The sequence below is a fragment of the Syngnathus leptorhynchus genome, chromosome 11 (genome assembly GCF_054491065.1).
Source record: "Syngnathus leptorhynchus isolate UIUO chromosome 11, UIUO_Slep, whole genome shotgun sequence".
NCBI classification, from domain to species: domain Eukaryota; kingdom Metazoa; phylum Chordata; class Actinopteri; order Syngnathiformes; family Syngnathidae; genus Syngnathus; species Syngnathus leptorhynchus.
The window spans coordinates 12,451,884-12,466,765 of NC_141205.1; the positions used below are offsets into that span (position 1 = coordinate 12,451,884).

Genomic DNA, 14,882 nt, shown 5'->3' on the forward strand with positions numbered 1-14,882 from the left:
CATCATACGCACTGAATGTGTGCGTGTTTGCCGGCTGTTGCTGACGAAATTCGTCCACATGTGCGGGGGGCGAGGGGGCATGCTGTGCTTTTGCATCAAAACGTCATTGCGCAATTACCAGCCGTCCGCCGTCCAGCAGAGTTGTTGCTTTTGGTGGCGTCATTGTGTGTTGCGAAAAGTGAATGACCTTTAATAACGTGGCGTGTTAAAACCGCTTCCTTATCTCATTGTCCGTCCGTCCGTCCGTCCGTCCGTCCGTCCGTCTGTCTGTCAGCAACGGCATATCTTAATTACACTTGACGATCGCTCGGCCAACTAGGTCAAACTATGATCCCGACGACCGAGCGATGAATTGACCATCCGAGCGATCAAGCCAGCGTCGCGTGCGCGTGCGCGTGAGTGACGACGCACCAAGCGAGCAACTGCATGCGTGTCTGCTGCACTCACTCGCCGACGTTGAGCGACTAACGACTCATTGACTCACTCTGGGAGTCGTCCGTGCAATTCTACTCTCCCTCCCTCCCTCACCAGTATTCAGAATTCTGACTTTAAAGTGAAAATTCGGATTTGGAGGAAAAAAAGTCCGAATCCTGTCATCCCCCCTTTTTTTTTTCCATCACTGGCCCTAATCCTCTTCCGTACAGTAATTGTCATTTACAAATACAATCAAAATCTGAAATGGATGCAGGGAGGGAGGGAGGGATGGATGGATACTTTCACAGCATACTTTTTGCCTTGCTTTGTCTCTTCTCGTCTATGATAACCAACAGGGGGCAGCAGTGCTTTGCTGAAGTCAAGTCAAGTTGATTTGTATAGCCCTAAATCACAATGTGCAGTCTCAAAGGGCTTCACATAGACAATCAATTGACAATTATTCTCAAAGCATCCCCTGATCTTGGGCTTCCAAAAGGGCAACATACCTGGGGAAAAATGGGACCACAGATGGAAGGATCCCCCTCTCTGGTTCACCAGGCTGCAATGGATGCAAAGAGGGCACGGCACACACAATACATAACATGGAAATCAAAAAGTAGATGTCCAGGCCAAAGCCAAGATCTGTCGGAGGTGCCCTCCATTGTCCTGGCAGTGTCCTCTAGGAGGGTAATCCGCTGCAGTTCCCTCATGCTGAATTGGACCACGAGAATCGAGATAGCCGCTGTCAGCTTGGGTGTCACCTAACCACCTCCCCAGCCGGGAAGGGGTGAGGGGAGAGGGAGCAAAAACAAACTCCGGCCGAATCGGCCACTACAGGTTAATTAGAGGCCATATCATAGAAATATGTCTTTAAACGTGTCCTAAATGGACCGGGAGCCAGTGTAAATTGGCTAATATTGGGGTCATGTGATCAAATTTTCTTGTCCGTGAGAGCAGCCTTGCAGCAGTTTTTGTACTAACTGTAGACTTTTGATGCTGGACTTGAATGGGTATAATGTCTAGACCCCGAATATAAGACGACCCCCACGTTTTCAGTCTTATTTCAATACACAAAAAAAAAAACACCGTCTTATATTCGGGCCAATACGGTACTTCGTTTTGGCACTCGTCCGTCTTTCACTTCTTTTGTGAAATATGACTTGAGAAAAGGCAATGACAAAGAAGGTTCCAGGTGCTTGAATCTGAAATCTGAATCTTGAAGATGCAAAGCTAGGGATTTTGCTCAGCATCCGACAAAAGGGATTAGGCCATTAGTGGCCTTCCTCCAGAAAGTTGGACAAACGCAGAGCACAGCTGAAGTTGGCCGCTCGGGCGTGGACGACAGCAAAGCAGCGCATTAAGCAGCGTGTCGGCCTTTTCCTGTTTCTTTGCTGCCATTTTGCTGCTGTTTACCACGGCCACATCAATTAGCCCTTCCGAGCCACAATGGGAGATTAGCGAGGGTTTTTGCCGTCTGATTGTTTTTTTTTCCCCCGGATTAACTTTGTCCGTGGGTTTGGGGGGTTAAAAGGCGGATGGAGAGCCCCCTAGCCAGCTAATCACATGAGCCGGCTCCATTACTATAATCCAAAGGGCCATGCTATTGTAGGCAAACCAGACCCTCCAGACGCATAGTGAAAACAATGACAGCATTTTGTTTTCCTTGAAATGTCAGAAGGAGCTAGGGGAGCAAAGTGACAAGCGGACACTCCTTCGGTCCATTCTTGAGAACTGAAGACTACTGTAGCACCACATAGTTGATGTTGTTCTCCGTGATTATTGGCAAGAAGCAGAGCCTCTGCAAACATCCTTGAAATGAAGTCACATTGTTTGTCACTTTTTCAAAGAGTCCCTAACAGCCAGCCACAAAGTTCTCGACAAGTGTCATTTTGCAACTTTCGCGGCTCACTTTTGGAAATGGCGGAGGGCCACCGAATTACTATCCGCCTACGAAAGGTTCAGAAAATCAATCGGCGCATGATTAACATATAAAAGTCAAAAAGAAAAAAATCCTTTCCAGCCAACATCGGCGGCTTCTTCCTTGCACACGTGAGCGAACTCCAAGGTCTCAGGGGAAAGTCCCAGTGCCTGCGTTTTGTGCGAGACATCAAAGTCCGGATTCTTTCGGGGGGGCAGCCAGCCCGCGGCGCTACAAGCTCATCCTGATTGGGTGCCTGTTGAGGCGAGTCCTCGGAGACGCTCACCTTCATGTTTGCCGAGCGACAGGCTTCCTGGATGTAGAGGAGAGGCCCCGGGGAGACCCGCTCTGTTTTCTTCTAGGAGTCGACGGCCATTCGTTGAAAACTCCAGTTTGACGGCAGCGAAGCCTTTGTTGCCACCTCAGGCTCGGGCTGGAACTTTGTGACATTGTCAAACAACGGTCAGGCTATGAGGTTTCCACTTTTGTTTGTTCCATTTTGATTTGTGTTCATATAGGCCAAATGAATCTTATTGTTTGTGTACTGTATTTTTGGCATCATTCCAAACTTCAAAGGCCAACTGGACAAAGAAAAGTCATGCTCCTTTACCCAACCAAAAGTGCTTGAAGAAATTTCGACACCAAATTTGAGGTCGGCGGGCCATGGCTTCTTCTTCCTTTGCTTCTGCTTGTTGGTGGAAACAATCCCTACGTGACATGAGCTCAGCATCAACAACAAAGAGTTAACATTGCCAGTGAAAGTGATATGTGGCATTGGTCCCAAATCCGCCCGCTGAGCTTTTTGTTTACAGCACGTCGGAAGTGAGCGAGCGGCTCATCTGTTTAGTGTGCTTCGGCGGCGGCCATTGTTCCCGGCGAACGGCACAAAGGCGCTTATTTACGGACACACTTAACTTACTAAGCGCTTAAGCCGGCCCGGCCGCTAATGTAGCCGCTAAGCGGAGCGTCTGGACGCGGCCGTGACCCCAACGGGCGCAGGCTAAGTGCGAAGCTAAGCTGCCTTTAACCCTTCTGTGTCTGACCAAGTATGTGCCGCTCGCTGATTGGGACGAAGGCCACAAAAGCCTTTGCCGGCGCAAAAGTCCTCGGCTGGGCCCGAGGACAGCCACCGACCATTTGGGATCCTCATGGGAAAGAACAACAAGTGAAAACCTGGAAGAAAGAGATGGAAAGGCATACCAAGGAAAAGAACGAGACGAAATGGAGCCAAAGAGAGGACAGGACGGGAGGGAATGGGAGGGAGGAAAGGAAAAAGTCCAGCTAAGCTTGACATTGATAACCAATGACTCTCAACAGCTTTATGCTAATTGTGCTAATGCTTCTAACGAGCATGACAGATGCTGGTGCGTGCGCGTTTTTGTGAGTGGCGAGAGAAAGCGGCGCTCGACGATTTATTTCCTGCTTAATCAACTTTGGCAGCTCAGCAGCAAGGTGTATTTATGGTGTGTGTGTGTGTGTGTGTGTGTGAGAGAGAGAGAGAAGGAAGTGTTTGTCGCCTGAGCTTCAATCTGGTCTCCCTGCAGCTGCACTCGGGAGATAAAACGCACTTGCGTGTACGCTTTCCAACTCAACATGCCGCCGTTTGCTGCATAGCAACAGACACACACACACACAAGCACTGAGGTGAAGGTTTCAAGCAAGCCAGACAGCTCTGAAAGCTGACCACTGAAACCAGAATTCAGCAAACAATCACTCCAAAGCCCAAAGCTCACCCTTTTAGCTTGGCTGGCTTGAAAATTGAAAGCTGAACCCGCCTTCAATCTAGTTGCAGTTTGTGTCTTTTGCTTTGAGAACGGCTTAAAGGAGGCCAAAACAAATCAAAACCACTCTGCGCTGTGCCTTTATTATTTAATAGCTTTAGCACATTTTCAAACGAGCAAACTCAAAATGACTTTACTGAACAAATCGTTGATTTCTCCCTCATGGCGCAAGACAAAGCCTCCGAGAAACCAAATCTGAAATGAAATCAAGTGTCTTTAGTGAAGCGCTTAAAAGCCGAGCCCACAAAAGAAAAAAGTAAAGAGAAACAAGTCATATAAGACGGAGAAGAAAAGCACACGGAAGCAAAGTGGAAAACCCCCCAAAAGGACAGATTGTCCGCCCGCGCAGAGCGAAAAACAATAAATAATGCTTTTCAACACACGGCCACATGCTGCACACAAAAACTAGGCGGAGAGCTTGCTTGACATCCTCAACAAAACAAACGTTTAGCTAGCGCAACACATGAGCCACTTTCACGCTTCCAGAAGGGAGTGCTCTTCATTTTTGGCAAGCAAAATTCGTTGTGAAACAAGGACCAGAAAAACCAGACCCAAAACAATTTACCATCGTTGCCCTGTCCGGCCGGGGCACATGTTTGAAGTGGCAAAGATGCCTGGGACGTGAGCCTGAAACCAAAATGTGTGTCTTTACTTGAGACTTTTTTGGGGTCGACGCAAATTTCACGTTGAGGTGTTTTGGGCGTACACTTTTAAATTTACAAACAAAACGCAGTGAGAATATCTGGTCAAAGTTTGACCAAGGTGGGGCCAAAAGGGCCAATTTGCTGTCATGGCGTCTCGTGACCTTCGGTGGGTCTACCGTTGCCGACCAAAACTCGAGGAAAATGGCAAACTTGGTGTTTAGACAATCCCGAAGAATCGTGTCCAGCCAGATGGGCAGCGATAGGCAACCTTGTTCACCGTGAGCTGGGACGCAGTTGAATGGATGGAAAACAAGGGCGCGACCGCTCGTATTGCCTACAGTGTTCAGAAGGAGCCCAGCGCTTCCAATGCCACCTCGTAGCAGAACTTATACTGCTCCTGCACAGAGAGACAAAGCGGGTGTGAATCGGCTGGGGAGAAACGTGAGCGGGAGACGGATCGGCTGCTCGCTGACCATGGTCTCCACCATGTTGGTCTTGTTGTTGCGCAGCGTCTTGACGGTGTGGAAAACGTCCACGATGTTCTGCTGCCGGATCATCTCGTTGATGCTGCACATGGCGCAGAAGGTTCCCGAACGGCCGCCGCCGGTCCTGCGCCGGAGCGGGAAGGCAACAAGTTATCCAGGGGGCCTCAAAGAGGTGTTCATTCAAAGTCTCTCGAGTGGCTATGTGCGTTTGTCTCAATCAAAGATGACTGCGATGCTATTTACAGAGGGGCGGCAATGCACGCAACGGCAACATCAAAGACACAAGCTGAACTTTTGAATTCGTGTCCACTGACGAGACTGCTGGGCAAATTTGAAGTAAAATACATGTCGAGAAAGGTGCACGTGTCCTCGTCTTTGAGTTTTTGCACTGCATTTGACATATGAACTCAAATGTGCCCGGCAAAGCTGAACAAGCACAATATGGTTGCTTTTCGCCTGCCCAGATGTTAGTTAGGATATTAGGATGCCGCTGCGGGTGAGTAGTGAATAAGGAGACTCTGCAGGTCCTCCTTTGATTTGAGGCGTGGGCGCATATGCGACCTGTGCTGGCCGTCGCTTCGGAGGGCATTTCATATGCCGTGGGCTATTCATTGCGCTCTCAAAGGTGTGTAAAAGATCTGGCACTTTCCGTTCAAGCTTTCAAGTCCAATGGAAAAGCGGTGGTGTTTTGAGTTGAATGGCCGTGGCAGTGAGGAGGAAGGGACACATCACGTGACATTTGACCGTGTTGAACTAAACAAAAGACGGCGGAACAGTCTGGGTGGCCAACATAGCTGACGAATATGAAATTGTTGAAAGGCGCAATTTGTGCAAGCGAACGAGCAAGAGACCAGGCCGCAAAGGAGCCGAGGTCACGTGACCCGCACCTTAGCTGCCGCACGAGTGTGGCCAAGCGCATTGGGTCATTGTGCGGCCGGCTCATCGTGAAAGACCACGTTTGGCGTTTTTTTGTGATCCCGACGCCGGGTGGGGGTCGCTGGCGTCTGTTTGTTGCGCCACTCACAGGCAGTGCACCACCGTGCGGCCGTCCCCGCCGTCGTACTGCTCCTGCCACTTGGCTAGTCGCCGCACTAGTTGCAGGACGGAGCGCTTGGAAAGGGGCGTGTCCCTGTAGGCCGGCCAGCCAATGAACTGGAAGTGCTGCACCAGCCGATAGCCGTCTTGAGGCTGAGGAGAAAAGCCGTCAGTTGGCGAGAACTATCGGGGGCGGGGATGACAGAGACTCGTACCCGGGCCATGTTGCAAATACGGAAGATGCGGTTGATGATGTCATCGTCAATGTCCGCCGAGATGAACTCCACCTGGATGGGACCGTAACAGCAAGAGCTCTTCTCGGGCCAGTACTGCATGCACAACTGCCCAAAAGGGGGGGGGGGGGGACTCATTAGTGCCGCCTGTCGCGTCCCCTTACATCGTCCAAGAGGAGCCGCGGCATTCATGGCAAGACGTAGGGATGGCCTGATGTCCGTGCCTGATGTCTTTGGAAGTGATGATTGTCACGCTACCTGGGCGGCGTCCAACTCATTGAGCATGACGACGGAGGAGCAGTTGTAATCAAAGACCAGCCTCCAGAAGTCGCCCGTAGTGTTGGGCAAAGGATGCTGGGTAACGATGAAGGCCGCCGGCTGCTTGTGGCTCTGCGGGGGAGTGAAGGGGTCGTAGCCAGTGAGCGAGCGAGCGAGCGTCAGCGCCACGCTCGGCACGGCGAGCGCCACTTACGTCCATGAGCGCCGCGTTGATGTAGTTGGAGCTTTCGCCATCCACTGAGATGAGAAACGGCAGGCAGCGGTCGGCCGAGAGGACGTCCGAGCTGCGGTTCTTGTCGTGGTTGCGGGGCAGCAGACCTACGCTGCAGTCCTCTGGCCGCACTCTCGGGGTCACTATGTTGAGGGTCTGCCCAAAGGGAAGAAGCCTGGAGTGCGCCACGCGGTCTTGCCTGCGTGCACGTGTGTCGCTGCTCTACGCCTCGCCCGAAGTTTCCGGCTCACTCGCACGCTTAGAGCCCATTAGGCATCGAGCTAACGGACCGAACCTATTCCATGGCAAGCGTTCCTTGACAGCTGAACTTTATGCAAAACCACGTGGTGAGTTGAAATGCATGGGTGAAAGGATGACAGACATTTTTTGCATATGTATTTACTCTCTCTATATGGCTGAAGTTCACCTCGGTGGTTCTGACCTGGAACTCATCTTTAATCTGGCTGGAGTTGGTCTGAGGGTCAGGCCTGCTGATGTTGTAGTAGACGGCTCGAAAGTCACACACAGGGATGGCGGTGTTGCCGCACAGGCATGCCTCCAGGATGGCGTCGTGAACAAACACGTACTGCTCCTGGAACAAACACAAGGCCCGCGCAGGCGTCACGTGCACTCGTCGGGCCCACGTCAACCTTGACAGAATTGGCTCGCGTGTCAAAATGCAGCCCAGTGAAAATGGTCAGACTTGGTCATGTGAAATTTGGCCAACACACGTCATCGATGAAAATCTCACAAAGCCACATCTACCCTGAAGCGGGGGCCAATTTGGGTTCATTTGGCCCCTTCCGATCCAAAGTGGCACCCGGGAATTTTTTTCCAGTCATCGTTGGCCGGCAGCTGAAAATGGAGGCGTGCCCGGGATCAAGTGCGCTCTTTGTGCCGGGGCCGGCACGCCGCATGCTAATGCGCACGCGTCCTAACTATGCTGCGCTGAATGTTGATGGCGACCCTGGCGGTGGGGAGATACGGCAAAAGTGTTTCGCCCGTGCCAGTTGCCACACGCACGCGTGCCTATACGGCAGCCACCAAAAAGATGAATTGCTCTGTGCAATTTCAACCAGGATTAGAGAAGCATCCGCCAGCCTCCCTCCCTCCCTCCACACTGACACCAATCGCTTAACATGCCTGCGCTATTTGTCACTCAGCAGTACGCAGCTGGCCGGCTGGCGTGCTTCGCTGTCTCATTATACGATTCAATTCACGTGCCAACGCGTGGAATGTGTAGCCTGCAAAAGGTTTTGAGAAGATCAAAGAAGTCTGTTGCGAGCGTCCGTTTGCGGTCCTCACCTCCGTCTGCACCATGTTGACCCTTTGCGACCTGAGCTCGCGGATGCAGTTGAAGACGTCCACCACACCCTCGTTCTCGGCCATGTCCAGCATGATGTCCACGGCGACGAAGCAGCCGGTCCGGCCCGCGCCCGCGCTGCCGGCGGCAACAGACACAAGTCACTCTGGGTTGGTTGTTGCATGCACTGTGCTGACTTTGCTCTGTTCTGTGGGTGGCTTTCTGCTTTCTCGACTTTGTGTCCCAACACGTTTGAAGCGCTCCACTTACTGGTTTGTGTTGCCACTCAAAAATGGACTTCAACCACCACTTCACGACGTGAAGGCTGTATTTTCAGCTACTCATCTAACCGATCGGATTCGAGGCGACTCATCCATTCAATTTAGTCTTTGCGTTATCATGGAGGAATGTTCAGCAGAAAGTGCAACAAACTTGGATTCTCCTTGTGGGAAGTGGCCGGGGATGGCCGGGGATGGCCGCTGTTGGCCGATGAGGCGCAAGCGCATGATAGTAGTTTAGCCACACGTTAAATGCTAATGCCTGGTTGGAAATGCTCATTTTAACCTTCTGTCTCGTTTTAAAGCCTGCTACAAAATCCAAAGTCGAGTTTAACTAGGAATCCCTAAGCCTCGGTTGAAGAACCGACTTTAGTTTGAAACGGTAAAAAAAAGACATGTTCCTCACTTAAGTACACTTAAGCCTAACTGATGTGAATGGCTCTGACAAGTGTGGCCGTCAGTCCAGACTTGGGTGCAAGAGTCATCGAATGCCAGGGAGGAGTGCTCTTCAGTGCCAGCTGGCACGTATATGGTGGGCCCCCAAATGCAGCAGCAGCAGCGTGTCAAATTAAGCAGCGAAATCCATTGGGGCGGCTTGTCCCATGCCCGACGTTTGTTTCAGTGTTTTGCTGCCTAGCGTTGCACTCCTTATGTTGAGGTGGCACATGCGAGAGAGATGGATAGATGGATGAGAAGGCCCCCATGAGACGGAGGAGAGAAATGTGGGTGGAGAGAGGTAGGGAGAGGCTCCACAGATTACCTGTCACCCGAGTGATTAATGTTGACTCAGCAACACTTTGTGTGTGAGTGCGTGCGTGCGTGCGTGCGTGCGCACGGTAAAAACAAAAAGATGGAAAAAGTGAGCAATCGGTACGTCGTCAAGGAGATGAAAAAGTGTGGAGAGCGATTTCACGCAGCGGTGCCCCAAATGACTTTTCTCAACGCTCGCTCGCAATGATCCCCAATTGACCACAGGCGATGTTGTTCGAAGGAAGCCGGTAAGGAATGCAAACTAATCCTCTTCCACATTTGGCGCCTGCATTTCAAGACAGGTTTTGCTCTCTTTTACAGCAAGCATGCTCAATCGTGACAAGACTGCTACGACATTCTTTGTTGTCTTGGCTACAAAAGGCAGAATCCCAAGCTAGGAACGATTTGCTTTGATTGAACTATTTCATCGTCTCGATTGATGTCACGGATGGCGTCGGAGATACGTACGTCAGAGATGAACTCCTTTCTTAAAGACTGGGGTTTTAGTCTGAGACTGTAAAAATGCTTCGGTGTCCACCCAGCATTTGTTTTTGTGCTGAATTCTGCACAATTGCCCCCTGTGCTGTGGCTATGGCTGTGCCGCGCCTCGACATACCTGCAGTGAGCCACGATGGGCCCGGCGTCTGGGGGGTTGAGGAACTTGACCTGCCGTATGAAGCCCAACATCCCGGTGGCGTAGCAAGGGACGCCGTGGTCCGGCCAGCTGGTGAAGTGGAACTGCCGCAGCTCTCGGAGCTCGTGGTGACCCTTCTGCGAGAAAGAAACAGACAAATGAAAGACGAGGGCAACTCCTTCTTTGCTCGCCACTGTGGACTTAGCTTCTCTTGTGGCTGCGCGTATGCCACAAGCGCTTATGAAAAGGCCACTGGCTGTTGTAACAAATGTTAACGTGTGGATCCACGTGAGTGGGTTTTTCTTTTTTCAAACACATCATACTGCTCGTAACCTTGCATTTGTCCTCTGCAGGGGTGCGCACGGTCGTCCCCACCCAAGCTTAGTGGAGCCTTGGGGTCTGACAACGGACGGCGGCTCCAATGACCTGACAGACTGAAGCGAGAAGGACCCGAGCCGCACAGTCTGCGGCTCTGCGGGTAAAATCGATCCTGGTGAATTATTGAGGAGGGAGGTGCGCAGTGGTATGGATCCACCGGGGGGAAGAAAAGAAATAATGGCAACTCGCTCTTCCGCTCCAACACTTCTCACAAATCTATGGGAAGGGCAGGCCATGAGGAGGATGACGCGGGCAATGATGTCACTCAAGCAATAGAAAGGAAAGACGCACTCCACCGCTTCAGAGAAACAAGAAACTACAATTGAGAACATGGACTGGACTCAGTGACCGAAAAAAAAAAATCCGTATGCTTTATATACGCTTATCCATAATCAGGTAACAAACTGACCTAATATGCATCCTCATCATTTGCAAAGATGTTCCTGTCCCAAGCCAAGTTATAGTGTGTACATATATGCGCACGCACACGGATATATACACCGCACACGCACACACACACACACACACACACACACACACACACACACACACACACACACACACACACACACACCACTCAGAGCATATAAACACACTTACACCCAGACGCAGGGATTAGCGTCATGCTAAAAAAGCTGACAGCGTGGACAAGTCATCTTCATAAGCCGCTGATGTAGAATTAAATGCAAGGACGCACGCACCCACGTACGCACGCACGCACGCACACGCACACACACACAAGCGCACACACGCACACACACGTATTAATACCGTAGAAAAGTTGCGCTACATTATTTCGCTTGGTAGCACAGCTGTATGTTTATGGTGTGGTATGCCGAGGTGCCACCATTCATCAGTCGCCAACTCACATCGACAAGCATAAAGCTCTTTTTCCTCAGAGTACCCAAGAAAGTCCAGAAAAGGACATCTTGAACTGAAATGTAAAAAATGCCGGTTGTTGATCGTCACACGTGAGCCGGGGTTTAAACGCCAGATCCAGCGATACCAAACTAGCCAAAAACCCTTGAAACATTGTTGGCGGCAAAATGCGCGTGGAACAATGTTCATTCATTCTGTCACATTTGGGAACCTTGTTGAAGTTGAAATTGTCCAGCGGAAGCAAAGAAAGAAGACTGATGGATTTGGGTCTCGGCCCCGCCCGCTCACCTTCTGCACGGTGAAGGTGCGGACCACATACTCGGCCAGGGGTTCCGTCTCCACCAGCGTGACTTTGACGTCGCCGTAAACTTCCGTCTCGTCGGGCCAGTAGCGGACGCACTTGACCTAAAGGCACACACCGAAGGTCAGCCCGTATTCACGCAAGAGGCGGGCGGGGCTCTCGGAAAGAGCCAGAGCCGTCATAGGATGTGAATCAGAGTTTCAAGACCAGACTTGGGTTCAAATGAAGCTTTCGAACCAAAGTCTGACTTTTTCCAGACTTCCAGCCCTCTTTGTGCAAAGTTTGGCCTTGAAATGAGGCTTTCATGCTTTCAAGGCTTTTAAAAGAGGCTTTCGACAGAGGTTCACTGTCTCCGTCCGGATCATGTCGCAAGGCAGGGTTTGGCTTCAAATTTATCGAGTTGGGTTTCAAATGAAGGCACCAAGACAGCTGATAGGATGCTTAAAATAACATAAGCAAATCAAATCAACATTCAAATACAACTTTGTGCTGTTCTTTCATTTGATGACTGCAGGGGCGACGTTGGTTATGCTGGCATGAGCAGTACTGTCACCACACCTTTGCAACTCACCCTGCCCACCTCCACCAGGTTGGTCACCATGACGATGGAGGCCGAGTTCTCCTGCCACACCATCCTCCAGAAATCCCTCACCGTCTCCTGCATGGGCCCTGGCGCACACATGAAACACTCCTGTAAACATGTCTCACACAAACACAGGTTGGAGGCTTTCAGGTAATGGGCTCTTCAATTTGTCCAGGGCATTTTCTTTCTTCTCTTATTGGACTGCTTAAATTTAGGAGGTTGAGGTAATCGCATCCTGCCCGAAAGGACTGATGATTGAGCATGTGTGCGTCATTTGCGCTGCGTTACCTTGTGTGGCGATGTAATGTCTGGGCCGGTGGTAGCCCTGAGGGACAGATAACACAAACGCTTGCTTGAAAAGCATTCCAAATCATATTCATCGTCACAAATACAAAGATAATAAGCATACAACAAGAAAAAAGGTGACGACTCACGGAGGGGCCAAGTCTATCATTTCAACTTATTAGTCGAAGTACGTATGGCTCAGTTTGACGAATAATAACAAAAGACTTCATGACCGGTGAAGAGTGTTAACAATTAACAAGATGTTTTCTTGCCGTGTGCTGTGCAGAGCGAGTTCTACAAAATCCAGAGTGAAAAAAATGCTTGTCATTTGGAAAGGCTCACATCCAGACTGGGTCTCCAAATGATCATTATCCCATCTTCAAGAGTCAAGGTTGTATTTGTGCATAAATAGCCGATTCAACAAAGTTTGGGGTGGGCAAAGTGGATGAATTTGAACTTACGTCAATGAAGTTGGCGTTGATGTAGTCGGAGTGGGGCTCCCTGTCCAGCGGCTGCAGTCGCACTCGTGTGTGATCGTCTGAGGGGTCAGATGGTACCACGGACAAACAAAACAAACACAACAGGCCTCAAGTCACGCCCACCCACAGCGCGGTGCATCTGGGCAAACGCAGCTCGGCAGCATATGAGCAGAACTAGCAAAACGTACAATGGCGTCCAACGGCGTCCAATGGCGTCCAATGCCATCCAATGCCGCTGACCATTGTATTGCATTCCAGCCAAGCGAGAGCAACGATGCCCAAGTAGAGAATGCCTACTATTTGTGAGTGAGCTGTCGAGTTGGAGGGCAACTGTTAGTAAGCTGGTCATTAACAAGTGTGACTCTTCTGCCGAGACTTGGAGCTGACCCCAGTCCATGGGGCAGCCGCCAGACAGAAGATGTTGTGTTGTGAAAATTGGAGACACGGATGTGTCGTGCACTGCAATTATGCTGGCTGAGGGGCTAACTGGAAACTCAAAATCAACAATAAATAATGTTCAAAGACCAAGAGGTGCCGTGAGCCATCACCGCAGTCCGGCTAGCAGCAGGTCTTTGGCAAGCTAACGTGTCAAGTGCAGACGTTGATGGCTTGCGAGTGCTTGATTTGTTGCCTCCTCTGCCCAAATCTTCAACATTCACACCAACACGTGCACACACCTCATCCGCTCCGCTCCGCTCCGCTCGCATCCGTCATGGAGCTCACTAATCGCCAAGCTGGAGGTGTTAGCAACTTTAATAGACTGGCTGCTGTGCTGAGTGCGTGTGCGTGCAAACTTGTTTGTGTGGCGTATGGACCACATGGCCTATGACAGGCTGTGTGTTTGTGGTGGAGGGTATTAGAGTGTGTAATAGTCTATTAAGTCCACAGCTCCCTCCAGCCGATGTGTCAGAGCACTTGAGAATGTTGACACACACGCGCGTCCAGCCTGGGCGACGCTACGGCATCATGAAGAAGACTCCTTCCGCCTCGTGTTGCTCTGGCCACTTGCGAGCACAACGGCACGCGGCTGACGTTTTGTCAGGCACAGCTTCCCGAGACACGTTGCAGAGGCTTCGTCCGCACGTCTAGCAAATTTCAACGTGCCAAAATGATCCAAAAGGTCCGACGTACGGAGGTGACGGGTTTTACGGGACAAAATCATCAAAAAATGACGGCGGAATGAACAATTTTGTCTTTTGGACCATATCTGCTTGAGACGCATCTGTTCACCACAGCAAATGCCACACGCCATCCCAGGTGCTGATTATTTTTTTGGGGGGTGGCTACTTGAGTCATTGGTGACGGACTCTTGATGAAAGCTCATCAGAAAGCGGCAACGTACCAAGCACCCGAGTACCTTTCGGAAAAACCGAGACAAATGCATATGGGGCCGGGCTGTTTTGGTTGGTCTTTGTCAGTCAAGCCGCCGTCAATGGCACTTAAGGGCGCCTCGTAATGATGCGCTCACAAAACACCAGAGGGATCTACGCCTTTTTCATTCACGCAACAGCCGACAGCAAAAGCTCTCTCATCTTTCCATGAATTGGTCAAAGCCACCCCAAATGGTCTTTGAGGACTGAAGTTGGGCGCCCTTAAATAGAGCCACCAAGTGAGCCTCCTCAACAGCTTCATGACACAAAGGCAACAGAGCGAGTTGAAGGTAACAACAAGAATCAGAAGTGGAAAAACAAAAAGTGGCAGTACTCACAAGCGATGATGTTGCCATAGCGATTCTTGTTGCGATTGTCGTCTTTTTTGGCCGTCTCCCAGGGTGCCGTCTGTCCCTCCGCCAGAGCCTGAAAACAGCCACGAGTCAGTAAAGGCCAAAAAGAAAAAGCCACAAAACATGTCACGTTTTGGGAGACAATGGACTCCATTGTGGAAGCGGGGCCTGGAGGGAAGTCTGGGAGTCCCCCCTAAAGCTGCTGCCCCCACGACCCGACCCCGGATAAGTGGAAGAAGATGGATGGATGGATGGATGGATGGATGGATGGATGGATGGATGGATGGAT

The 14,882-nt window shown here is 50.8% G+C and overlaps 1 protein-coding gene across 1 annotated transcript in view; it reads right to left on the reverse strand.

The window, feature by feature from the left end:
* Nucleotides 1–4,198: 4,198 nt before the first annotated feature.
* ptprt (protein tyrosine phosphatase receptor type T) overlaps nt 4,199–14,882 on the reverse strand; it is a 33,407-nt gene continuing 22,723 nt past the window's right edge. Inside the window, exons 11-24 of the mRNA XM_085923887.1 lie at nt 14,579–14,666; nt 12,853–12,929; nt 12,395–12,431; nt 12,095–12,192; nt 11,511–11,627; nt 9,948–10,102; nt 8,306–8,441; nt 7,443–7,592; nt 6,983–7,156; nt 6,769–6,900; nt 6,493–6,618; nt 6,267–6,430; nt 5,231–5,366; nt 4,199–5,154 (exon numbers count right to left, since the gene is read on the reverse strand). Of these exons, the coding sequence (XP_085780013.1) occupies nt 5,101–5,154; nt 5,231–5,366; nt 6,267–6,430; nt 6,493–6,618; nt 6,769–6,900; nt 6,983–7,156; nt 7,443–7,592; nt 8,306–8,441; nt 9,948–10,102; nt 11,511–11,627; nt 12,095–12,192; nt 12,395–12,431; nt 12,853–12,929; nt 14,579–14,666 (1,644 nt within the window). The 3' untranslated portion in view covers nt 4,199–5,100. The remainder of the gene's footprint in view (nt 5,155–5,230; nt 5,367–6,266; nt 6,431–6,492; nt 6,619–6,768; nt 6,901–6,982; nt 7,157–7,442; nt 7,593–8,305; nt 8,442–9,947; nt 10,103–11,510; nt 11,628–12,094; nt 12,193–12,394; nt 12,432–12,852; nt 12,930–14,578; nt 14,667–14,882) is intronic.